Source organism: Pteropus alecto, unplaced genomic scaffold (genome assembly GCF_000325575.1).
Source record: "Pteropus alecto unplaced genomic scaffold, ASM32557v1 scaffold40, whole genome shotgun sequence".
Lineage (NCBI taxonomy): Eukaryota > Metazoa > Chordata > Mammalia > Chiroptera > Pteropodidae > Pteropus > Pteropus alecto.
The window spans coordinates 6,676,964-6,704,304 of NW_006431919.1; the positions used below are offsets into that span (position 1 = coordinate 6,676,964).

General features: G+C 41.4%; 1 protein-coding gene across 3 annotated transcripts in view; it reads right to left on the minus strand.

Annotated features, from left to right (window-relative positions):
* Nucleotides 1–13,143: 13,143 nt before the first annotated feature.
* TIMD4 (T cell immunoglobulin and mucin domain containing 4) overlaps nucleotides 13,144–27,341 on the minus strand; it is a 33,142-nt gene continuing 18,944 nt past the window's right edge. For 2 of the 3 annotated variants that reach the window (XM_006906455.3, XM_025043153.1), the window contains exons 6-9: nucleotides 17,104–17,150; nucleotides 15,550–15,643; nucleotides 14,281–14,320; nucleotides 13,144–13,350 (exon numbers count right to left, since the gene is read on the minus strand). In XM_006906455.3, coding sequence (XP_006906517.1) covers nucleotides 13,266–13,350; nucleotides 14,281–14,320; nucleotides 15,550–15,643; nucleotides 17,104–17,150 — 266 coding nt within the window. In that variant the 3' untranslated portion in view covers nucleotides 13,144–13,265. Of the gene's footprint in view, nucleotides 13,351–14,280; nucleotides 14,321–15,549; nucleotides 15,644–17,103; nucleotides 17,151–27,341 lie in introns of those variants that run through there. The other variant, XR_003044649.1, reaches the window with a different exon arrangement.

Sequence of the window (27,341 nt, forward strand, 5' to 3'; positions counted from 1 at the left end):
AAGAGATAAAAGATTTAAGTGTATAGCCAATTGTTATATGATAAAATAATACAAAATAATTTAAAATTTTTCTTTGGACATGGTAAGAAGTTTTGCAATTGAAAGCCTCCCGTTTGGCTAAGACATTAATTACCTTTGCCCTCTCATTTTCCCTTTCTGCCTACAACACACATACACACACACACACACACACACACACACACACACACACACACACTCTCACACTCATACAGATCATCCACAAAAGTCTTCCTTCTCCAGACAACATCAGAATCCTCTCGTGAACTATTCACACTTATAACAATATGCCAGCCAGCAATACAGGCCCGGAAAACTAATCACCACACGCTCAGTGTGAAGCAACTGAGTAAGATATTGCTGTTTATAAATGAACGTGATCTTAGGTTGCATCGCAGAAAAACGCAATGGCTTCTTTCTATTCTATGGTGGTCAGGCCCCTGCATTCATTTCAAACAACCTTATTTTTAACAGCTTTACTGAGATACAAATGACATGCCATGAATTCACCTATTTGTAAGTGTACAGTTCAATGGTTTTTAGTATATTTTGTAGAGTTGTGCAACCATAACTACCACCTAATTTTAGAACATTTTCATCACCCCACAAAGAAACATGTTCCCGTTAGCAGTCACCCCTCAACTCTAAATAACCTGCACCCTCAACCCTAAGTAACCACTAAGCTTTGTCTCTACAGATTAACCTGTTCTAGACATTTCGTAGAAATGAAATCATACAATATGTGGTCTTTCGTGTCCGACTTCTTTCACTTAGCATAATGCTTTTGAGGTTCGTACCTATTATAGCATGACCAGTACTTATTTGTTCACTGCCAAACAGAATTCCATTGTATGGACATACCACAGTTTGTTTATCCATTATCAGCTAATGGACATTCGGGGTATTTCCACTTGAGGCCTATTATAAATAGTGCTACTATGAGCATTTGTGTACAAGTTTTCATGTGATCATATGTTATTTTTCTTGGGTAGCTATCTCAAAGAGGAATTGATGGGTCATAAGGTAACTATGTTGAACACTGTGAAACTACCAAGCTGTTTCCTAAGCAGCTGCACCATTTTTGCATTCTTACCAACAATGTGCGACGGTTTCAGCTGTTCCACCGCTCTGTCAACTTGCTATTATCTGTCTTTTTGATTACGACCACCCGTAGTGGGTGTGAAGAGGCATCTCATTATGCTTTTGATTTGCATTTTCCTAATGACTAATGATGTTGAGCATCTCATGTCCTTATTGGTCATTTGTATATCTTCTTGGAGAAATTTCTATTTAAATTCTTTGCTCATTTTTAATTGAATTATTTATCATCTTAGTAACCCATTTGTAGAGAGAGCAGTGACAAAGCAGAACACAGATGAGGGAGAAAAGAAAACAGTGTTTTAGGAACAGGCAAAGAGAAGACTTGGAGGCAGAGAGAAACATGACCATTACCTTTAAACATCTGAAGCTGCCATATGAAAGAGACTAGAACAGTCCTTTTTTATTCCACATAGGGAAAATGGACTAAGAAGTGGAAGCCACAGAGAGGCAGATTTTTCCTAAGATACACTTTCTACCAGTTATAATGGATGGCTACCTGTGAAGGGTGTTGTAAAATGGACCAAAACATGAAAATAGAAATAGATCTTTCTTCATTCATTTGATGAATATTTGACAGTATAGTATGAGCCAAACACTGATAGCTGATAGGAATATTGAGAGAACAAGACAGATACATTCCCTGACCCATTTAAGCTCGCACCTTCCAACTTGACCTATGTGCTACTTTTGTTTTAGGTCCGCTTGAAGATATGAGTTTAAATGATTGCATGGTGTCGTATTCAAGGTACAGCAAAACCTTAAATAACCAGAATCCAGATAGAAACCAGAGCATTTTCCTTATATTCTTCATCATAGAGCAGAAGTAGAAAAACAACGAACCAAGATATAATGAGACGGATTTAAAACTGAAATAAAAAATAATCCAGCACACATCTTAGTAACAATAAACATTCAGTGCACTGTCTACATGCCACGTTCTGGTGTTTTTTCAATCATAATTCAAGTTAAATAGTGCCTTTGACATCTTCCAAGATCCTTCATCATACTGGGAGTACAAAGGGGTGTTTGTAAACAACAGCATAAATGAGAGGCAGGAAAGGATGGTAAATGACAACTATAACAGATGTGTAGAAGCCACAAGAGTGCTAGCATCACTTCAGAAGAATTTAGGATGGAATGTAGAACTAAGCCAGAGCCAAATCTCAGGCAGACAGAATGGTGCAAGAAAATTAGCTGTGAACCAGGAGCTACAGCTGGGGATGAGAAGAAGTGATGAATTGGGCAGTGTTGTGGGGTTGACCATGGTGGATCAAGAAAGAGCAAAACCTGAGCACTGGGTCCAAAGACAAACAAAAGTAAAGCAGGGTCTGAGTTCAGAATAGGATAGCAAGACAAAGTGGTTAGGAATTGGGGAGGCTAACAAAAGCACTGTTTGAACCTGGGCCTGTGAGTCACACTGTCAGGGGATCTGCTGCCTCCTGCGACAGAGCTCCACTGGGTGAGGGTATAAGAAATGCAAGTTGTAGGACCCAGTTCCAGACTCTGAGTCAGCATCTCTGGGGTTGGACCAGGTATATGCATTTTAACATAGGTGGTTCTTAAGCTCTCTACAGATGAGAATTGCAAATCAAAGGACATATATGCAGCTTCTGAGCAAGACCAGAAGGCCTTAGATTCAACGTTCCAGTTCTCCAAGTGCACTGGATGTAGCCTCGCTGGGGGCTCTACCGGTCCTGCCAGCAAGTTTCAGTAAACACACACTTCTCACTCTGAACTTGCTGGGGCTGGAGAATGGATTAACAACAGCACCAATATCACGGAGTGCCTACCTGTGCCAAGCACTGTGCCAACTGCTTTACAGGCACTGCTACGTTTAATGCTTGCTTACGAGAAGGTCTGATTACTATTCCCAAAATCTAGATGATGACGTCAAGACTAAGTGTCCCGACCCGCAGGACCTAGCTATTGCGTAGAACCCGAGGAGGACCGTACCTTGAAGAAAACATGGGCGGGAGAAAAGAATGGAGGCAAGACAGTATTCTGATCAAGCCTCAAAATTTTATTCAGCAGCAAGAGTATTTATACAGGGCTAACAAAGGAGGGCAGGGCTAGCTGGGCGGGAGAGTATCTGTCACAGGCGCATTGGTTCTTAGCTGGTGGGGTGAGGAGTGGTAAGGGTTAGAGGGAGTGGGAGTGAAGGAGGGAACTGTAACTCTGGGCTGGGCTGACTGCTAGGGGGCTAACAAGATGCAGGATGCAGATAAGGCCTCGCCTAGTCACAAGATTCTTTGTTCTTAGTTTTGGCTCCCAACAACTAAGAAGCCAAGTGACTGGTCCTAGGCTGACTGGCTGCGCAAGAGCAGCTTCAGGTTCTGGGCCAGTCTGACTCTGAGAACTGTGCTCCGTCCAAACACCAACACATTGCAAACTTTTCCAATAATAGTTTTAAAAGAAAAGGCTGGGGTGGGAGGAGGCTGTAGCATTAGCTGATGGTGAGTCTTTGGTTAATTATAGAACTCGTTTTCACCACAGCATGCCCAGGGTATTGAGGTGAAGCAAGACTTTACTGTCTTTTCTAATCAATCATCTTGATCCCCAAGCCAGAAGGTATTGTCAGGTTGTGTCATCTCATTCGAGCCTTTTTTTTTTTTTTTTTTAAATTTCCATCTCTGTGAAGAAGTATTTGAGATTAAGTTTGGGAAGAGATCGAAAACCAAAGCTCAGAGGAACAGATTAAAATGATGCAGAGGCACCCTGAATCAGGAGGAAAAAAATGATAGGACTTTGTTGATGGAGCTGCTGAAGGGAGATAAGACACCAAGGGCCTCTCAGAGGGAGCAGAGAGGGGAAGGAAAGAAACAGGATGAAGGGAACAGAGATAAACAGGAAGGGAACAGAGATAAGAGGCAGCACAAGGGCAAAGCCGGGGAGGAGGATGGGCGGGACCAGGGTTCTCTGCAGGAGAGTGGGGTCCAGGCCAGTTTTTTTTTTTTCTTTTTTAAGTCTCTTAGGGTATATTTTAAAGGGGAGGAAGAGGCCCAATTTGTAGTATACCTTAAATGTTTGAAGCTGATCATTCAACCTCTATGCCTCATTTGGAGGTAAATCTAAAATCTGTTCAAGAATGTGAGACCCAAGCCCAAAGACCCTTTGGCTTCATGTCCTTCATACTCCCCCACCCATTTCCGGTTTGGTCATATTCAGACGAACAAGGAAAAGAGAACACCTAAAAGAGAACACATTTTTACAATTAAAGGGAAACCTAAAACTCCCAGCTGAACAGTCCTTTCTACCTTGCACTGGAGTATAATCACTGAGAGGTCACCGAGGTACTTTATACTCCCGGAGGGGCCAGAGCACAAGGGTTAAGGCCCCAGGTTTTGGAGCTGCTCCAGAGTTTGAATCCCAGCTCAACTGCAGACTAGCTACTTTATCAAAGCTTGCATTTCCTCATCTGTCAAACAGGGATAAAGCTGGCAATTCCTTCATAGATCGTTATGATTAAATAAAATAATGCAGGTTAAGTGCTTAGATAGTGCCTGGCATACAGTAAGTGCTCAAATCATATTAGCAATGACTACGAGCCCTGTTGTTAGTGCATAGCTGGGTGTGCTTGGTAGGCGCCTCGTAAAAATAGAAGTCCGTTAGATTGAAGAAGGATCGGGGTGCTTAATTCTAGTCCTGTCTCACTCTTTATTGTAGGAACGCAGACAGTCACTTTACCCCCTTTCTGTTTCTACTTTTCTCCTCTATAAAATGGAGATATGCCCTTCGTCTGACACAGAGTAGTAAGTACTATGTGTTTGACAATGCTTGGAAAAGTATGAGACAGCATAGTAATGTAGAAGTAGTTATTTCCATTACTCTAACATTGCGCTTTTACCAAGATGGCCACTTTCTGCCAAGCTTATAAAGTTTCACTGTAGCTAACAGTTTTTGCTCCAAGGGCTGAATGTTTCCATCTCATTCTTCCATTGACTCCTGACACTGCCTCACAGGTACAGTTCCCAGCTTCAAGAAGGTTCGTGTGCAGAATTTCTAAACCTCTATCCTTTTTATCCCTTCATTCTTTTTGCTTCTCAGGTACCTTAGAAACAACCCAAATATTTGGAGTCATAAAATACATAATAAAGACAGAAACGGCTTTGCAGTCTGTGAGCTGCCTGGGAACAGGGATTGGGTCTTTCTTGATCATGGCTATACCTCAGCACCCAGCGGGGCCCTTTGGCCCACGGTTGACACTCAGTAAGCTTTTTGGGGATGAGTGAAAATCAAAATTTCAAGTTAAAAATCAAGCCACTCCCAGTTTCTTCTGTGCTGACTGATTCTAAATTTTGGCCGAATGGCAGTGTACACAGCCTAGGAGTAATGATTGGTGCAAATCAGCCCTAGAAATCTCATTTTCCTTTGCCAAAGGGTAGACATATGACCCATTAGATAGCCAATGAAATATATGGGGGACTCTTCTGTAACTTCTATGAAAAACTGACCCTTTTGATAAAGATTTAGAGTCATACAAGGGAAAAAGTCCCATTACCATCCACCTCTTCCCTTCCTGCTTGAGATGCTTTTGTGGAGTCCAGATGAGAGCTGTGGCAGCCATCATGCAACCATGAGGGAAGAACCAAGAAAGTCACAGAGGTTCTAATTATCTCATCTTAGTAAACTTCGGAACTGACCCTGAAATAGGATTTCTCTTAAGATCTTGTTTCTCTTATGATCTTGGTGTCATCTCTTCATTACCCCTCTGATGTCGCTAAACAGAGACATCACCTTAACTCCCCAGACATTCCTTCTCTGTTTATCTTTTCTGTTTTCTCATTATCACCTTCCACAGACCAAATACAGGCGTAACTCCAAGAGACTGCGGGTTGGTTCCAGACAGCAATAAGGCAAGTTTCATAATAAAGCAAGTCCTAATCATTTTGCTGGCAGAGGGTCTTACCTCCAACTTGTAAAAAGCACATCTGTGAAGTGAAGTGCAATAAAACGAGGTATGCCTGTATTATATCTTGGTTTTTAAATTATTTTAATGGGCCTTGTCCATAGTAATGGGGGCATTTAGGTCATTATCTTGTCTCCCCAGATCTTGAGCAATTTTCTTGATCATTTTTTTGACCAAAATCATTTGGGGGTACTAGACCCGCATAAACTTGTAACTTTGGCCAAGAGTTATGCTAATTAACAACATTACTTTCTGGTGCTAAGGTACCTTCCTTTAAGAAGTGGTTTACAAACATTGCTCTGTATTAGAATTACCTGAGTTGCTTTAAAAAGGCCTGATGCTCAGGTCTCCCCCAGGCCAATTAAATCAGGACTTCAGAAGGGAGTCCAGCATCAGTATTTTTTAAGTTCCCCACATGACTTCAATGTGAAGCCAAGTTTGAAAAATCAGTGTTTTAGATTAGTATTTCTCAATCTTTAATGTGCATATGAATTACATGAAGACCTTGTTTAAATGCAGATTCTGAGGGTCTAGGATGGGGACTGACATTCTGCATTTCTGACAAGCTCCTAAGTGATGACAATATTGCTACTCTGAGCCCCCCAGGGTCTAGGATCTAGATTTAGTTATCTATTCCAACACTGGATCTGAACAAATTAAATTCCACTTGGGTCCAGTTGCAAAGTCACAGAAAAAAATGATCACTGCAATAAAGTCAAGAGCAGGGGCTGTGAACGAAAGAGCTCAGGGAGCTGTTGCTTTTGATCTTGAGTATAATTATGGACCTAGGTTGGCCAACGATACCAGTGTTTGCCCAGGACTGAGGGAGTCCCCAGCATGTGGGACTATGAGTTTTAAAACCAGGACGAGTTGCTCACCCTAGTTATGGGGGTGTTTTTTAAACAGCAGTAGAACAGCCAAGCTTTGCACTTCCTCATTGTAATTCCTCTTTCTGGGAAAAACAGTTCACCATAAGGTCAAGAATGTGCTTGACAAGGTGGTTCAAGGAAAAGAAATGCTGAGTCATACATACCAAAAAGAACCTACTGCATATGATTTCAGAAGGGTAAATCATCAGCCAGATCTGCGTAGACTCAGAAAAATCCAAGAACAAGGTCACGACTCGGCCACGGTTAAGCCTGGGGTACCTGGTTTAGGTCTTCGCTCTGGCACTGGTTTACTGCGTAGCCTGGAGTAATTCAAATTCCCTCAACCTGGGCCTCAGTTTCACCAGCTAAAATATGGGAGTTGAATTGAAGGACGTGTAAGGGTCTTTCCTGCTCTCCTCCACACTCCTTCACCCAACTGCACATGCAACACGGACGAAGCATACAACAGCAAAACGGCACCTTTTCTGCTCAGTTAGAAAATGAACCCACCTCACCTGATGCGCCCCCGCCTCCAGTGCGCCCAGGCTTCCTGGGAACAGCATCAGCCTTCGTCTTTTTCGGGAGCATGTCCCCTCTCGGTCTTTTGTTGCTCAGAGAGCTGACAATTCACCGCGCCTTTTCTTTTTATATTTTAAGACTGTAACATGTTTACAAATCTAAATGAAACTGTTTCGGACCCAGTCTTTGGTTTTAAGTGGCTTCTTCCTTCTGCTCTTGCTTCCACTCAAGGAGACTACTTCTCAACTTTTTGTTTTCTTTAGAGAGACAAAGAGTCTCCCCAGCCAGCCATTGCCACGTTCCTGTTAACCTTTCGTTAAGCCTGGTGACAGCTGGTTTTGCTCTTCATGAGTCAGTTCAACACATTCCTATTTAAATGTGTCCCACCTGGCTTCATTAAGGTGCCTGCCAGGTTCTCTACTCACCGCTTCCTCTGCAAATGAAAATAAGATTCTGAGTAAATAATATGGGGACAAGGGAAGACTGAACTATAAAGGGGTGGGGATTGGAGAACCATTAAAACACTCAGGTTTCTGCGGATCTGAGTAAACTAAAATCCATTTGGGACCACAGGTTAATCCTGCAGTTCTGCATGCGTGAAGTCTTTAATTAGGGCCCTCATGGTGAAGGATAGGGCAGTGGTTCAGAGTGTGGAGTCCTTCCTGCCTGGTTCAAGGTCTGGCTCTGTCACAGGGGGTGGGACTCTATGACCTCAGGTAATTTCCTTCCTCTATCTCTGCTTCTGTTTCCTCAGCTCCGAAAGCTGTCCCATTGGGCTACGGTGAGGAGTCAATGAGGAATTGACTTGAAACACTGAGTACCCAGAATATAGCGAATGATCCTGAAGGATTGTACGTTATCTTTCATTTAGTCTAGAAAGGTTAAGGTCAAGGTTGTAGAATAAGATAGCTCTAAATCCTCAAAGTTTGTGGACAAAGCTGTACGAGCCAAGCCTCCATAGAAAACCTTCCTTGTGGCAATGGAATAACAACACTGCTTCTATTCGAATGCATTTCTCGTGTGTGTTTTGTTTCATTTAGGTTTTTAATCTGTTTAAGGGAAGAGAGTCTCTCCTGGGCTACTGCACACATTAGATACTAGGAAGTTGTTTGTAGATGGCTACCATTCACCCTGATAGCACATAGAAAGAGAGAAACAGCTTCACCGAAAACCTCCTATGACCAAAGAGTCTCTGTACAAGAATTAGATATTTATTAATTCATCATTTGGTAAAACCTCACCCCCAACTCCCAGACCTTGAGTCTCAAACTGGTTGTCTTGTTCTAGACCAAGGGTCCTCAGCTCTCAGGCTACAGACCAGTACTGGTCCATGGCCTGTCAGGAACTGGGCCGCACAACAGGAGGTGAGCGGCCAGAGAGCGAGCACAGCTTCATCTGTATTTGCAGCCACTCCCCAGCACTAGCGAGACAGGATATCACTTGTAAAATTCTTAATCTTTTAGCAGGAAATGAAGTGGGACATCTCTGGCAGAGTTAATCTTTTTAGTAAACCTAGTTAAGTTTTCTTCCCTCCTTTCTTTGGAAAAAGGGCCTCTCCCTCAAATCTTGATAATTGCCCTGGCGATTCAAATCCTCTGGCTATTGATAAGGGTCATCAGCCCATCTTTAAGAAGAAATGGTGTTAAGCCAGGCAGGGCCCTTAGAATCTCAAGGGGAGGGGACTTTAAGCCAAAGGTCTTTCTTTTTCCTCTTTAAGAAACGTATTAACCAAGCCTGTTTCTCTTTACTCACTTAATAGAAAAATCAATAAAGAAATTAATAGATGTATGATTTAAATAACAAGTGTGTGTTTTCTTTTCCTTGTCTAGGAACTGAGGTGGCACTTCGGCAGGAAACCCAAGACCAACCCCACCCTGACTGGGGCAGAAAGGAAAAGAGCTCCATGAAACCCCAGCAGGCAAGGACTATAGCCATTCTCAGCCGGAAGCAGATACGGAAGAAGAGACCGCCTGTCCCTCAACATCCATACTAATAATAAGAGGGTTCATGGCTCTTAGAAGAGAGGTAGGCAGGAAGTTAGTTAGGGGGTTTCGGGTCTGCCTGCAAAGACACTGAGGTCATCCTATCTCAGAAGGGGTCCGCCCTAATCTGCCCTCAATTAAGCAAGCCAGAAGGCGTTTTTTTTTTTTTTTTTTTTAACTCACACAAAGAAACCAGTAGGCAGAAATTAGCTATCAGTTTAAGCTAGTCACTCGCACCTGTGCAATGAAGACCTCAAAGACCTTCAACTCACCTGAGTCTCATTGTACCATCATAATATATATATATACCCGGAAGTTCATTAATATCATTGACAGACTGAATTCTGGGAACAAACATGCACAGAAAGCAAAATAATGAATCACTGAGTCCTGTCAATCTTCACTGTCAATCACGGAAGCCCACTCCTCTAAGAAAAGTAAGCATTCACAGCAAAAATGGGATAAAAACCCTGAAGGCTTTGTTACCAGGCCTTTTGAGCCATGCTTCTCTTGCTAAGGCCCGCTTCCACGTCTGGAAGTGTACTTTCCCTTCTAACAAAACTTTTATTTTCTATTGTATTTTGGTGTCTTGCTCAATTCTTCGTTCGAGACATCAAGAACCTGGACGACATGCTGAGAGAGGGCCCCAATCTCCGATAACACTAGAATCACCGCCTCAGCTCCACCTCAGATCATCAGGCATTGGATTCTCATAGGAGTGCCGGTCCCTGGTGCCAAAATGGTTGGGGACCGCTGCTCCACACCATAGCCAAGTGTTGCTTGCCCAGAACATTATTTTAACTTTGAATGTTAATGCCTTTAAGTGGACACAACACATTCCACGTTGTTACAGGCCACATCGCTTTCCATCACCCCACTCATTTGTATCAGCTGCCTGGTTTCTGAAGTCATAGGCATCTGTCAACCTAGCCTTCTTCTGGGGTGCTGCTTCTCTGCCCCAGTGTGGAAGTCAGAGATAGGAATCTCAGATCTGCATTTAGAACAGATACCTCTGCCACAACATGGAGAACAAACTGGATAGAGAAAGAAGTGAGGTTGTGCTGGCTGGAAAATTACTGCTTGGCTATCGCCCATGGGAACATAGGCTATCACCCATGGGAACATAACAGTCTAACAATAAGCTTTCTGCTTCTGTACCCCCGCTTGCACAACCGACTTGTGGGTTGACAGGTAGTGAATAGGAGAAAAATAGACCTTTATGTTTAAGACAGAATGAGGAATGGGATTTAGGGCTTAAAAACCCTGTACCTCTACATTTCAGGGCTGCTTAATTTGGGGTCTGCATACCCCTGGCAGACCCAGCTGGCTGAATAAAGAGCGTGTTTCCTATAACTCACTGAATTCTGGTGGTCCGTGTGTCTTTCGGGGGCTGGCGGCTACAACAAGGTTAATGAGCATAGTCAGGAAGCTGCTGCAGGAGCCCAGGTAGAAAGCAATGCTATCTTCTGTGCAGTCTGTGCCATCGACCTACTTCCACCTGGACCTTTGCCTGTTGCAGCTGGAAACTCCCCACCTGGTGTGTGGCCACACCCGCCACCAGAGCTCTGGGTAAAAGAGAATCTTTTCTTGAAATCTTAATCCCCCTTTTAGGCATTATTACACTACAATAGTTCTTAAACTTTAACATGCACCCAAATCACCTGGAGGGCCTGTTAGAACACAGATTGCTGGGTTTCCCCATTTACAAGAGTTTCTGATATGGTAGGTCTGGGGTGGGGACAAGAATTTGTATGTCTAACCAGTTCCAGATGATTTTGAGGCTGCTGGTCTGAAGTGCATAGTTTGAGAAACACTGAGCTAAAGCAGTGGTTCCTAGGATCTGGCTGCACAGTAGAACCACTTGGGGCATTACAAAAAAAAAAAAAATTCAGATGCCCAGGCCACACCCTAGACCAATTACAGAAGAATCTCTTAAAGAGTGGGACTCTGGAATTGGCATTTTAAAAACTCTCCAAGTTAATTGCAATGTACAGCTAAGATTAATAAGAACTACTAGGTGAGAGGCTCCCAGAGGCCATTATCAGTTCTAAAATACTTTGATTACTCATTTAAATGTTTCTTATTCTGACCAAGGAGCTTCAGGAATATACTAGGGAAAAGACTGAAGATGCCCCTCTTGTAAAAACAGACAGATATTTATTGAGTTTACTTTCTGTTTAGGAAGTATATGCCTTCTTCTTTTTCTAGTCAGACCCAAGTTAATAATGGCACTGATGGTGGTGGTGGTTCAGGTCATCAGGGAGCATGAGCTAAGTGTGGGAGGGGTGTATCATTGACTCACAAAATATTAGAACCTGACTATTACACAAAGTCATCTAGTCCAACTCCATTTTTCAGATGGGGAAACTGAGGCTCTGAACCTGCCTCTAAATCCATTTTCCCACTCAGTTTTCACCTTTGAGTTTAGCACACTCGTCAAGTCATTCCAGTGTCTTAGGCTAACATGGAGGAGCAAGTCAAGCCAAAACAAGAAGCTACCCACATGCTGCTTGTTGCTTCCTTCACTTAAGCCCAACCTGACACTCTGCTCAGCACCCAAAGAATGAGCCAGAAGACATGCTGCTCTTGGCAGGTTGTTTTCCAAGGGCTCAGGTGAGAGGAGGATTTTTTTATTAACTGCTAGATCCATGCGAGGAATCTACAGGCTGTGCTAGTAAAGTAATGAGACTAATTTTTTCCTCTCTTAAAAGTGATGTCGAGAGGGTAGAAATACAAAAGGCAGTTTCTTTGAGAGACTGTGTGCTTATTTCATTATTGCTGCTATTGCCCTAAACATACCAGAAGTATAGGAGGGAAATTGCTTTCAGGTCTGATTGACTTTCCACATCTCTGCCCAACCAGAGGCCTTTTTCACTCTTACACATTCTTTCCATCCATTCCTTCAACAACTGTTTGCTTTAATCCATCTCCCCCAGTTCTTCGTGCTACTAGCTATTAAAATTTTTAAATAACTCTGTTTCTAATGAGGACCTCATTTCCATGAATTACATTTAGGGGGACTGATCTGGGCTGCCTTACTGTTACATCCATGTGCTGGCCCTGGTCACATGTCCACGTCATTCACCACATTTTGTTTGATGGACTCATTTCCAAAATTAAATTCCTCGAGGAAGAATTAAAATGTGACACTATGGTCATCTCTAAGGACACCCAAATGTGAACAGAAAAGAATAGAAACCCAAGAAGTTTTAGCGGAGAGTCAAGATTGTGGTGCAGTTCCACGTTATTTCCTGCATTACTGATGACGTCCAGGCCCGGGGCTGCTCCTGCCAAACCCAGAGGGGCCACTGAACTCTGAATGTTTGACACAAAAAAAGGAGATAAATACATGCCAGGCAAAGGCAAGTAGGATCCGGAAGGGACCAGAAATTGTGTCCCAGAGGCAAGGCGATTCAGGTGAGACATAGGGTTCTCCTTCCAATATCTGGAGCACTACTAGGTAGAAGAGAGTTTAGACACATTCCGTGTAAGCACAATGAGTTCAACTAGGACCCACTGGCAGATGCTATCTGGAGAGAGACACTGTTTTACATATTTCTAAGTCTCGGAACTGTCCTGAGATTAAATGAACTCCCATAGGTGTGGTGATGAACTCACCATCAGTGAAGGGTTCGAGCATACTGGGAAGATTACTTAACAGTGATGCTACAGAGGAGATTAAAGCACAGAGCAGAGAAGATGTGGCCTCTAAAGTACCTTTCATTTGCGAAACTAAAGCAAGGCTGGCTCAGTAACACCAATGGAATAGATTGACTTTTTTAAAACAGACAAACAAACAAACGTTCTAAGACTTATTTTAACAATTCACACATCATGCCTCTGTCTTCAATCCTAAGAAAAAATGGCACATTAGAGTGCGAAAAGACCATCTTCATCTTCTCTTCCATGCTGTATGTCATCTAGGACATCTTTATTTTCTTCAACGTTGTCTAGCCTACAAAGAGAAAAGAGGCTGATAATGGGAACCACCAAGACCGGAAGTAAATGGATGCTGCTAAATTACAACCCAACTAAGGCTGTTAGAGTTAAAAGTGCTCAGGGTTCATGCAGTCCAAGCCTCTCATTTCAGATGGGAAAACTGAGGCCACAGGGGACAAAAGGCTTTTGCTATTCTGTCCTAAGAGGGAATTTAGAAGTTTCTATATTAGAAAATATAAAATCATGATCTAACTGTTTATTTACAAAAAAAAAGATCACCAAGTATGACCTTAGAAAGTCATCTCATTGAGCCTCGGTTTCTCTGAAAGCTTGTTAATATTTATTTGTTAGCAGATAGTGTAGCATTGATGCAATCATTAAGCAAAGGCAAGGTCTTCATCATGGTTTACACCAAATCTTTTCATCTTTTCCAAAAAGTTATAGAACAAGATAGATATCCGAAAATCCTTTCGTAGGGTCTCTTCAAACTTAAAAAAAAAAAAAAAGACCCGAAAACCTATGGTCTAACTGTGCAGAGGAAGCCATATTCCAAGAATGCTAGTCCACTTTTTTTTCATTTTCCATACTTCCATCTCTTCATTAACTGTAGTTTAACAATGTCCTTTTAAAGTGAGTTGATCAGATTTGAACAAAGAATTTCTAGCAGAGAATAGAATGATATATCACCTTCTTTCTTTTGTATGCCATACTTCTATTAATGCAACCTGCCTTTGTATTTGCACTTTGGACAAACATAATAGTGTTAACCAAGACTGAGGTTAGGGTGAGCTAAATCTCCATGTCTTTTTCACCTCTAATGTCCCATCTCTTCAACCCTGTATTTAATCAGAACACAAGCACAAGTCATTAAACCACTGAGTAGTGGCTAATCATTTGTAACAGCTTGTACTATCATTACAGCGATCAGTCATGCAAGATGAATTACCTTGTGTGTTTCTGGAAGCAATTGGTTTTCATGACTTTCCCTGAAAAGACAAGGCCACAGTATAAGCCGAGTGCTATGCAAGAACATTTGAAATGCTGGGGGAAGCCCAAAACTACCTTATAAAGAAAAGAGGTGCTCCAAAGGTGAGAATTTAGGAACTGGCTTTGGCAGGGGAAGCCATTCCTTCTCCTGGATCAGATGACTGCATCTTTCGGCTTCTAGGCAGTGCCCACCAATTACAAAGTTGTTCCAACATCATAGGCAATGATGTTAAGCTGCTTTACTTTTGAGTCATTTGCCCACCCAGAATGGATTGAAAACATTTCTTTATGAGATGTTCCCAGAATTTCCAAAACCGTGACATGCCTTCGTGTGAGGGCTAATGACAGGCTTCCACTAAGTTCCAAACTCACCAGGGGCAGGTTTTGAAATACATGTTTCACTATGTTGCTCAAACAGGCTGAGATGGTCTTATCTCCTCTCTTACTTCCTTGGGACAGTTTCCATTAACAACTACAGAACAATTTTTATCCCCATTTTACAACAGGACCAGGAGCACATACCTATACCTCGCATGAAAACTATAAACTCTGCTTCTTTACTTCTTTTTTTTTTCAATGTTTTAAAACTTCTTTTAAAGCATGGGGGAGAGCGATGAAGTGCAAGGTCATGGATCAGCTAGAATCTAATGACAACTATGGACTCTGCCTTTGAAAAATGCAGGTAAAAACATAAAAGTACTTTTGGACATGATGTCGAGGGATTCATTTGTCCCCTAAGTTCTATCTGTGGACCCTAGGTTAAGAAAGCACGTTTTAAGAGAACAAATAAGAGGACCGGGGGCTATTCATGGCTTTCTTCCTGGGGCAATCCTAGCCAGAGGAGGAGGCTGAGCTAGGGTTTCTTCCACCCCAAAACAGTGACAATAGTCACACTTTCCCCTATGGCAGTAATGACCTCGGAATGAGTTAGGTGCCTCAAGTGTAGCCTCAAGACTGACACATAATACTGTCCAACAAATGAAACGCTCTTATTTTTTTTTCTTTTCCAAAATATAACTCTGTCAGGAGGATGATACAGAATTCTTTAGCACCTTAGAGAAAATGAGTTTACCTGTCACCTCTTTGACCAGGATGGGGACAACAACAGAACTTGGACTCTGGGGAATGGAGAAAAGGGGCAGGGAAGCAGAATCAATCTACTCCTGCATCCTCCTGGGGTCTCCACAGCTCTAAAAGGCCCCATCCCAACTGGTCCTGCCCTCCTTACCTCGAAGGAAGAACGCCACAGTCAGTACACACAGCACGAACCCCAGGGAGGGAACAATGATCATCAGCAGGTCAGAGTTGTCAGCCATTATGCTCTGGTGAGACACAGGGAAGAGCATTGGGCCACCTGGAATGCCATCCGTACTGAGTTTCCCGTCCCAACCATACTTTCCGATGACCAGCAGCTTCACTGCTCCTAACTATCTTTTGCCCAATGTGTCTAAAGATCAAAACAAAGCTAACCTTACAAATCAAAAAACAATTTTTTTTTTCATCTCTGAAATCTTGAAACATTTTATCCAGACCCTCAAATTTTCCTAAATCTTAGACATCAGGCAGGCACATGGGCTGCAGGGATCCGATGGTAAAAAATTACTGCTGCGAGCGGTGTTCTCCATTATCAAGTCACTTTGCTGGCCATCACCTAAATCCTCTAAGGGCTAAGCTCTCCCTAGCCCTGTGCAGTTCTTCTCAGGGCTGACTTAGCCATCTATAGGCAACAAGATTAAAGAGAAAACAGACCTCAATTTCACATTTTCTACAGCAGTGGTTCTCAAAGTGTGGCCAAGGGATTCATGAGATTAAAATGGCTTTCATGAGACATTATGTTCTATTTTAACTGTCATTCTCTCACGAGATGTACGATGGAGTTTGTTTCCTAGAGGTTACGTGACGTGTGATGTGAGGATCTCATCGCTCTGATGATGGAATATGTAAGCAGATACTTTCCGTCTGTCTCCTATTAAGCCAGACTCTGAGATTTGTAAATATAAAACGATGCCACTTTTCTCACTAATGTGTTTCCATTTGGCAAAATGTTAGTTATTTTTCATAAAAATGCACGTTATTTATGTTAATGTGTAATGGGTTTGTTATTTTTTTGTAAATGAATAAATATTGTTTATAATTTCTCAGTTTTAATTTTAATGAGTATAAAAGGGTCTTGACACCAAACGGTTTGAGAAGCACTGCTTGGCAGGCAGCACCCAGCCCTTGTGGGGGCTACACCATATCCCACTGCCCAGGCCATGCTCCATTCCCTGTCACATTCGCCAACACAGCAGCAAGGACAGGAAAACAATCTCTCTGAGGAGAGAAAAGAGGAAAAAGAAAGAAGAGATGGGGGACCTTCACTTTCCTTTATAGATGTCTATACCGCCTGAAGTTTTTACTTAATGCGGCTTGAATCACTTTGTAATGATAAACATTAATGAAGGGTACTCTCAAAAAATCAGAGGAACCCTGGTGGCATCTGTCGATTCTGCAAGGTGTTACCAACCCCAGGCCACACAGAAAGGAACACACAGTGGTTTTCCATGTTTTTGTATTTTTTTTTCTTTTTTCTTTTCAAAGCATCTGCACATATAGAAGTAACAATATCAACATTATTTCTGCCAAAAGTACAAGTATACAAATTTCTTAGCTATTTCAGAACAGTCATGATGCATTTTGCCACTTAGATATATCTGCTCTCCCTAGTCCATTTCTGCAAACCTCTACTGTAGATTTTAAACATCTTGGTCATATACTTCAAATACGTTGCAAAAATGTTTACCTGTCCTATTTCGACTTTATTTTGCTCAACAGTTGCCGTCTCAGATGCTGGGAAGAAAAAGAGAAGAAATGTTTACATTTCCTGTGGGAGAATAAAATACCGCATTGTGAAATAGGCATTTGAAAGCTTATCTGGAATGTCACTTGATGTGCTTAATCTTCTAATCTCATTTTTAAATACAATTCGTTATGATATGGTTTTATCTAAAAGCTCATCTGCTACCCAACATTATCCCACTGGAACATGCCCATTTTACAGATAGGTAGAGTGAGGCGTTAGGCCAGCAGGCAATGGGGTCTAAGTTTTCTGTAGGCCCCAGCAATGCATTCAGGATTTTTATCCAGCAAGAAAATTTGTCATCTATCAGTTAACAAATATTTATTGAATATTATTCATAGGCCATGCACTTATTCTAGCTGTACCATTGACCTTGTTAATGAAATTTACAACTTAGTGCAGAAGACAAAATTTAAACAAATAAAGTGAATAGTTGAAAAATAATTAGTTACAATTATGCAAAATTCTGAGAAGAAATAGTATAAGGTACCATAGGGACATACCCCGAGGATGGCTGCCCTCTCATGGGTGGTCAAGGAAAGCGTCCTTGAGAATGTGGAGTTTAAGCCAAGACATGGAGTCATTTATACTGATTGTTGAGTTCAACAAGGGAAACACACTGAGGCTCTACCAAGTGCTAAGCACTGTTCTAGGCACCAAGAATGCTGGGATGCCTTTGGCATGGTGCCACCCTCACAAAATTTATAGTACATTAGAGAAGGGAGACCAGAAGTTTATTCTAGCCTAACAGGCCAAGGGTAATGATGGAGTGTGGACAAGCTGCTGGAGAGGGTGGGCAGAGGAAGAGGCACATAAGGCAATGCCATAGTTTAGTGAGAACTATTGGAATTAAGCTCCATGAGGACAGTGCCCCTTTTTACCTGCTCAACAATGGGACCCCGACACTGCCTGGCACATACTTGGTGCTCAGTAAATGTTTGTCGAATGAATAGCACCTGAACTGAGTTAAGGTTGTATAAGAATTAGCAAAGAAAGATGGTAAAGGCCTTTTAGGCAGAACAGCATCAGCAAAGCTATGAAAGCATGAAACAGTTTGGTTCCATGTCAAACGGCAAGCAGCTGTGAAGATATAAAATGAGGAATTGGGAGTGGCAGGGGACAGATTGAAGTGGCAGGAACCAGGCAAAGAAGGCCTTTTTTGTGTGTGTGCCGGTAAATCTCTGTTTAATTCTGTAAGAAGTGGGAAACCACAGAAATGTTTTGAGCATGTCATGGTCCAGTTAGGAGGATGAGGATTGATCAGCCAAGATGGGATTATCATTTGCTTCTGGGTCTGAAATTCAGAGCTAGTAGAAATGAAGAGAGAGATTCTAGAAATACCTGAGGGAGATCAACAGAATATGGACATTGAATATGGGGATGAGAAAGAGACAATAGTCTCAGATAACTCACAGGTTCCTATCCGAGATGCTGATTCATTGCCTGACTATCCCTAAGACCGGGGACAGTAGAAACAGAGCAGAAAGGTACATGTGGGAGGGAAAGGTGACAAGTTCAAATTTAGAGTCATTGCACGTAAGGTACCTGAGGGAGACACGCAAACACTATTCGCCTAACAAGTCGTTGATGGGTTTGAATCTGAATCAAGATTTAGTTGGAGATACTGATTTGAGAGTCATCGGTATCCAGGGAACAGTTAAAATCCTCAGAGTGTATAAGAAATCCAAGGACCACATGTCCAGACAGAGAAAAACAGGCATCCTGAAAAACCTAGCTCTTAAAAGGCAGAGGAAGCAGAGAAAGAAGCAGAAGAAATGGACAGAAAATGAGAGCGGTGTCACAGAAATCAGGGCAGGAGAAAATGTCCAGGAAATCCAAGAAAGATGCAAAATCATATGTGCAATAAACTCTTCTGATAGAAACAATATAATGCCGCATATAGATAAAGCCTGAAGAGAATATCTAAAAACCTAGCTCTTAAAAGGCAGAGGAAGCAGAGAAAGAAGCAGAAGAAACGGACAGAAAATGAGAGCGGTGTCACAGAAATCAGGGCAGGAGAAAATGTCCAGGAAATCCAAGAAAGATGCAAAATCATATGTGCAATAAACTCTTCTGATAGAAACAATATAATGCCGCATATAGATAAAGCCTGAAGAGAATAAATATCTAGGCTAATAAATACTGAAACTGATCATTTCCCCCAAGTTTCCACATACTCAAGGCAAAAGGAGAAATGTGATCAGTTTTGTAAGGCTCACAGTTTGGTACAAGAGAGCTTATTTGTTGGACAAGAAAAGTGACTTGTTGAATGCCTAGGAGCATAAACCTCCAAGGGAGAAATTCAGCATGTTTTCAAATCCTAACTCAGTTATGGTTGTTTTTCTCTCTGCTATTATCCCTTAGAGCTAGAAATTGCAGGTAAGAATTTAAAACTCCTACCCCTTTTCTGTCAAAATCTTGTTGTATTACAATCATCTGTGATGGATAAGCCTGAAATTGAAACTATCAAAGAGAAACACCAGCCTGGGTCAGTTTTGTCAGAGCTAATCTGTATTTTAAATTGGAACCGTCAAACGGCAAAGACATCTTACAAACACAAACACTGCCAAGTGATACCTAGCAGCCCTTTTTCTTCTTCTTTCTCTTCAGAAAATGCCAAAAGCCCCAGTGGGAAGCACTGCAAGGGCCACAGTGTTATACACCAAATAGCAACGAGAAACACAAATCGATGGTGTCTTCCTCCTCGTGAAAAGTGGTGGTGCTGAAGGGGCGGAGGTGAGACAAGTCAAGACTATTGGTTTCCTTGTCTGTTGTCTGTGCTCTCCTGGCCTCTACATGCTCAAGGCCCTGGATTTTGATACTATAAATACCTTCAGGCAAAGGCAGGAGCCCCCTAGAACTTTCAAGATAAGCGATTCCGTAAGAAGGAAATTGTAATGGGTTAAATATTGTCCCCCCGAACCCCGATCCCATCGTGTCCACCTGGAACCTCAGATAATGATCTTATTTAGAAATGGGGACTTTGCAGATGTCATTAGCTAAGGATCTTGGGATGAAATAATCCTAGATTTAGAATAGGCCCTAAATCCTATGGCTGGTGTCCTTATAAGAAGAGGCTACAAAGAGAGACACAGAGAAAGTCATGTGAAGACAGACAGAAATTGGAGTGATGCTGCTCCAAGGAGTCCTGGGGCGCTAGAAGCTGGAAGGGGCAAGGAAATGTTCTCCTCTCCAGCCTTGGGAGAGAGTTCGGCCCCCATTGACAACTCGATTTCAGGCTTCTAGACTCCAGAACTGTGAGAGAATAAATTTCTGTGTTTTAAGCCATCTGCTTTGTGGTACTTTGTTACGGCACCCCAGGGAAACTAATATGGGAATTAAAGGGAATTGATACACAAAAGATGAGAGTGGCCTTTGATGGGGGTAACCAGGCCTAAGAAAGAGTCAGAAATGGGTGCTGAGCACAGGTAAGAAGACTAATTCCAATCGAAGGGCCTAGCATTGAACTCAAGAGTATTAACCTAATGCCATATTATTACGAACATTCTGTTGAACACTTACTCCTCAGGAGCAACCCTGTGAGGCAGACACTACCGCATACTGCCAGTCAAAAGACTGAGGCTCAGAGGGTTTAGGAACATGATCCAGGTCAGACAGGTTGTAGATAGTGGAGCTGGGATTTGAACCCGTCTGATTGACATCAACACCTGTGCTCTTAAGGACCTCATTACCCTGGAGCTGAAGCACGACTGTACCATGTACATAGCATGGTATGCAAGAAGGATGTAAGAAGAAATGTTTGGTACCATGATTTGCATTGAATCTAGAAAAGGGATGGAACAGAACAGTAGTCTCCAAGGAGGGCTCGGTGCTCACCCTGAGTGGGCAAGGCCGTCCACTGGGCGTGGGGAAGATGAGCGCATCTATTTATATTTATTTAAATTTCACCCTTTAAACATTTATTTGGGAGGGATACATTTCAAAATGTATATATTAATATGAAAGCATATGAATAAATTATCAATAAATGTTTTACTAAGAAGAATACATCTCGTATAGAGAAGGATGAGTCATTTGTCTCTCAGTTTGGAGACTATGTTGGGCAGAATAATGACACCTGAAGGTGTCTACAACCTAATCTTCAGAATGTGTGAATATATTACCTTAAAGGGCAAAAGAGATTTTGCAATGTAATTATTAAGTCAAGGATCTTGAGATGGGAAGACTATCTTAGATCATCCAGTGAGCCCAGTATAATCAGAAGGATCTTTTTAAGAGGGAGGCAAAATGTCAACTTTGAGTATGTGATGATGGAAGAAGAGGTCAGAGAGAGAGAGATTTGAAGATGCTCAATTGCTAGCTTTATAGATGGAAGAAGAAGCCCCAAGCCAGGGAATGCAGGCCATTAGAAGCTTGAAAATTTGGTAAAGAAATAGATTCTCCCCTAGAGAATCCAGAAGGAATGCAGCCCTGCCAACATCTTGATTTTAGGACTGCTAACCTCCAAAACTGTAAGGTGTAATAAATCTGTGTTATTTTAAGCCGCGATGTTTCTGGTAATTTGTTATAGCAGCAACAGGGAACTGATACAGACATGCTGGTCACTAAGATGCTCCAAGAGAGCAGTGGCTCTGGGGATGGGCGCAAGGGATGAAAGGAAAACCGATATCATTTAATAGTTTTTGTATGCTTTGTACATTTGCCATGTAATGCATATTATCAATTTTAAATTAATTGAAATGTAATAACAACAATGAAAGAATCTTAAAATCAATCACACTTTTCCCAGGTTCATGTACTATTCACCAATACTTCTGCTTAATATTAGATTTTCCTACCGAGTAAGAATGCATTTACATAAAAATACCAAAATATGGACCCCTTGGAAGATAGAGTTCTCGCTGCAAATTAGAAAATTAGCTTGCTGGTTTCGTTTTAGGCTCTTGAGTTCTTTGTGGGCATGGGTACTCTGGCAAAATAAAATTTCTGTGAAACTTAACCCCTGACCTTGGAACACTCTGAGGTTGTCACTTGGCCTTCCTCATGCTTTACCATTCTTAAGTATTTATCGCAGGTTTCCTGACTGTGTGACCTTGGGCAAGATGCTTCCTCTCTCTGAGCCACAGTTAAATCATCTGAAAATGCTGATATTTTACCAACTGATCTTCTATATCCTTTTTAAGCTTTATATTTCTAAATGATGCTTTATGAAGAATTTGAATGACCTGCGAAAATTGTCATTACATCGTAATTTTTATAAAGGACATAAAGCTACTCTTAGAATAGAAAATGAGTATGTAAACACTTAAAAATATGTACACAAATAACTGCATACCTCCTACTTCCCAAAGAAAACTAAAAAGAAATGCCAAAGGCAAAATACATCTGACTTTGAATAGAATTATTGTAGGCATTTAAATTTTTTCTTAGTAGCATTTTTGTATAATTTCTAAATTTTCTCAAATGTAAAAATTTTAACTATAAAATATTCTATGTATCATGCGTTAATCACTGGAAACTCTCTAAGATGCCTGCGTCAAGAGCTAATTCTCAGGGTGTGTGTCACTTCTCTGAAGCAGTGCCACAGTGACCTTCTAAGCGAAACTTTGAATATAGGTGTTAAAAACACGTTGGCTCGCCACCAAAGACAGGCTGGGTGGTACTACTAGAAAACAGGCACCTACCTAGATCTAAGAGTGCTGACCTGTAACAACATACAGGAAATAGATATATATTGGTTGTTTTTGTGGATCAAAAAGGGTTTGTTTGTTTGTTTTAAATAACAAGTACCTATAAAAACTGGTGAAGTCCAAGTAGGGATTAAAGACTAGTTGGTTGCATTGTACCAATGTCAATTTCCTGGTTTTGATGGTGTAATGTAAGATTTACCAGTGGGGGAAGCCAGAGGAATATATATAGACCTCTCTGTACTATTTTTGCAAGTACGCATGAGTCTAAAATTATTTCAAAATAAAAAGGTTTTTAAAAATAGTTTAAGTATCAGCCACTTCATATGGTTCAATTTAATATATACATGATACATAGTAGCTTTGCAGTAAAGATTTGTTGAATGAATTTTAAAATGAGTTTAAAACAGTATAGAATGATTTTGCAAAAATTTACAAATTTTGTAAAATAATAGTGATCGATGTTACTATGTTATTAAAAAAATGATCTGAGAGAATATGGCTCAAACTGTTAGAGTAATTAACTCTTTATCTTGGTAATTGGGGCAGGGTGGAGGTACAGTGGAGGGTGGGCGATGTTTGGAATACAAGGAACTTTCACTTTATAGTATTTTAACTTTTTCTTTTACAAGAGCATGTATTTATTTCATAATATGGAAAAAAATGTTTAAATGTTCTAACTATAGTATAAAAAGACCATCTTTAGCCTCAAAGGATTTATAATCTAGTAGGGCAGGAGGCAATACTCAGTGAATGTTCTGGAAGAGCCCTATTGAAACAGACTCCTCTCTGCCCTTTCTAAGGAATGTGTCCTGTATCTGGATGGTATTGGTCAAGGGTTGGCAAACTACAGCCAGAGGGCCAAATCCTGGCTGCGGCCTGTTTTTGTACAACCTGAGAGCTCTGAGAGCTAAGAATCATTTTTATATTTTAATGGTTGGGAACAAATTCGAAAGGAGAATGACATATAACACATGCAAACTGCAGGCAATTCAAATTTCAGTGTGATTTAATAAAGTTTTATTGAAGCACAGTGATACCTGTTTGTTTACGTGTGTATCTAGCTGCCTTTGCATTAAAAAGGGAGAGTTGAGTAGTTGTATCAGTGGCTTGCAAGGCCTAAAATATATACTATTTGGCCCTTTACAGAAAAGTTTGCTGGTATAGTCTACTGGTGCAAAAACAACACCTGTAGAGTCAGGGAATTAAATGTGTTACATCTGAACTCAGTTTTACTCTTAAGACCCTCAGACCTTCAGACCCTAGGGTGGTGAGGGATTTTCTCTTCAAGGTGGTTATGCCTAAGGCAGTAGACTAAAACCCACCCTCTCGCTCACTCAAATAAAATCACTTGTTATATGCGGTTTCAGATTGGCACTGCATTTTTAGAAAATCTTTTAAGAATCCATTTTGAATATCACTGCTGTTCCTTTTCCATTAGTGGAAATTTGCTTCAAAATTACTGGAAACTCCCTCTCAAAATCAATTTGAGCACTACTGTGATAAACACTTCACATAAATTGTCTCATTTAATGCTTACAATACTCATTTTATAGATGTGTCAACTGAGGCTGAAAAAGTTTAAATCATTTGCCCAAGGTAACATAAACCATCAAAGGAAATTTGAACCCAACTGTAACAGACTCAAAAAATCATGATTGTAAGCACTCTGAGAGAAAAGAAAAAGAGCATGTTACAATCCCATTTTAAACACAAACGCTAATCAGCGGGCTTCATGCCAGAAATCAACTGGAAATAAAAGCTCGCTATCTCCTCAGTGGATAAATTTTAAAACTCATATTATATATGTTGACTCGTCATTAAATTCATAGACACTGGGACTCATCTGTCTCCATTTTTTAAACAAATTTAGGTCCGAAATAAGTCAATTCCATGATACAATCTTAACACAATCCTAGAATTTTAAAAGTGAATTTAGAAGCCTTCGGAGTTTCTTTCGTAGTTAGCATTGGCTTATGCTGCCCCCTTCTGGAACACTGGCTGAATGGTCTTAAAAATCGAAAGGCTAGCAAAAAGGATCCAAAAATCGCAATCTGAATATTTTAGAGTTGTGAAGAATTTGAAATTATTTCCTCTGATTCCTTTTTTTTGTAATCCATAGAAAAACTAAAATCTAGAGAGTGCATTTCACTTGCTCCAAGTTCCATAGTAATGAGTTACAAAGAAAGAGACTAGAACCCATGTTTTCTGACTCTGCCTGGCAGCACTAAAGCAAATCTGGAATTTCAAAATGCCTTTGGAAAGTAGAAACACACATTTATTGAATTCACCTCCTTCCTTTAAATTTTGGGAACCTCCACGTGTTTTTAATATGTAGAATGATCAAAAAGAGCGAGCAACTCTACACTTAAATCGAACAATCAACAGGGCGTTACCTACGTGTCAGGTGTTCTTTGGCTGGAAGGGCAAAATTGCGTGAGGTCCTTTTTTTTTAATTTTGAAAAGGAACAGAGAGCAAATCATTTTGGCACCCGATGTGATTCAGAAAGAGGAAGGAATGATGAGATGACTTCACAGTTCACGTCGATGCGGTAACAGAGAGAAACAAAGACTCTAGAACACCATTACCTGAGTGACTCACCCCAGTTCTGAACTTTGTCTCAAACTTCCACCACCCCTGAGGTGTCCCGGCAAAAAAAAAAAAAAAAAACAAACTCATCCTCCTGTGAGAGCCCAGAGTCATGGCCCCAGCCTCTTGCTCCCATGTGCCGATATCTGAGGGTCTCTGTGAAGCATGGACAAGACCTCATCACCGATCTTCCCTTACTGGACCCCTCTCCGAAGGGCAATGTCCAGCATTGCTCTGCCCACGCCAGCTGATCCATAAACCTTGACTGAGGCGAGGTGCACATTTTACCATGAAACCTCAGAATTACTGATAACAACAACAACAATAAACGGATACCCTATACCAAGCACTTTCTACGTGCCAAGTACAGTGCACAGTACTTTCCATGTCTGATCTCAGAAAATGCTCTACAGTCAGCACGTTATTGTCCTCATCTCACAGTGGGTATCCTGTGGCCGAGAGATGTCAGAGAAGTCACACAGCTGCAAAGGAAGAGAACAAACCTCAGAGCTAAGAACCTAGCTCTTATCCTCTGGGCTCTGTGGCCTTTGGGAAATGTGGCAAGCGCTCCCATACACCTGCTCTGGAAGGATCAGTGCTGCAGAGTGAGTGACCATGTTGTTTCATGGCAGAGTGGAATAGAGCCGTTTGAAATGGACCCCCAGCCCTCCACTACCTAGGTGGATGCAGTTCTGGGAAAGAAATCCTAATAATTATTATTGTTGACGATGACAATGATGAGCACAATGGAAGCAGCTGAAAACAAAGGACTCACATGTAGTATCACATTTGAACTTCCAAATGAATGCACGAGGTAAGTAAACTTAAGGTGAATTAAGTCCACTTGGACAGAATTACGGAAAAAAGTGGAAACTGAGGCCCAGAGAGGTCCCATATCTTGCCCAATGCTGCCAATCTAGTGAGGATTGCTAGTAAATGATGGAGCAGTGACATCTGAGTCCAAATTCCACACCTGTCCCCTCTGCCAGGCCGCTGAGCATCACAAGCTTCAATGGTACACAAGTACAGACAGGCCCTTGCCAAAGGGTGTTGGTACCATTGTTAACTGACTTGTTCACAGTGGGGAAAACAGACACCTCATCATCACAGCACTCGCTGAGGTTCACCCTTTCGTCTTTTTCTGAGAAACTAAATGTCTCTGCGGTGCCTGGCTAGGTGTCAGAGAGATGTTATGGTCTGCAGAATGAGTCACCCAGCTCACTTGGTTAACCATTAATATGGGCATTTCTTAGGGCTGGCTCCATGTTCCATTTCAGTGGCTGATGCTTTCTTTTCTGCTCTCTATTTGTCTCACCATGGGCATGGCTCTCTTAAAGCTTGGCAATTCTCTTTGATCTTATTTGGTTGACCTTTCTGAAGGAGAGCTGTTAGATGCTAGAATTACATGGATTCGATTCCAATTATTAATGAAAAAAAAAAATCATTTGTATGGTTGGTAGAATAGAATGCTATTGCGAGAACGATGAGAATCCACTTTTTGTCCTTTTCCTTATCCCCAGACTGCCAGCCTATCAACTGATTCGAGCCTGTGAAAAGCACTGAGAATGAGAGATAAAACAAATCAGCTAATGCCTCGCGAAAGATGTTGACTTTGAAATCAACTGCGTCCAATTTCTTTTCTCCTAACAACTGCATTTGTGAGTGAAAATGAGCTTAGCTTCATTCCCCTGCCTTCCTCTGTTTCTTCTGCTGAACTTGTACTGAGAATGGCAATTCCTCCTGCAACTTCTTTATGTCCTTGATCAACAGAGGACGCAGGAAAGTGTCAAGTTCTAACGGGGCTCAGTTTTGTCCTTAATAAAACAGTGCAGCATATGGGAAAAAGCTGTGATGTGGCAGTCAGAAAAGGGTCATATCTAAGGCCTAGTTCCCACTTCTCTTTGAAGTTTTTTAATGCCTCTGTGCGTCAGTTTCCTTCTACA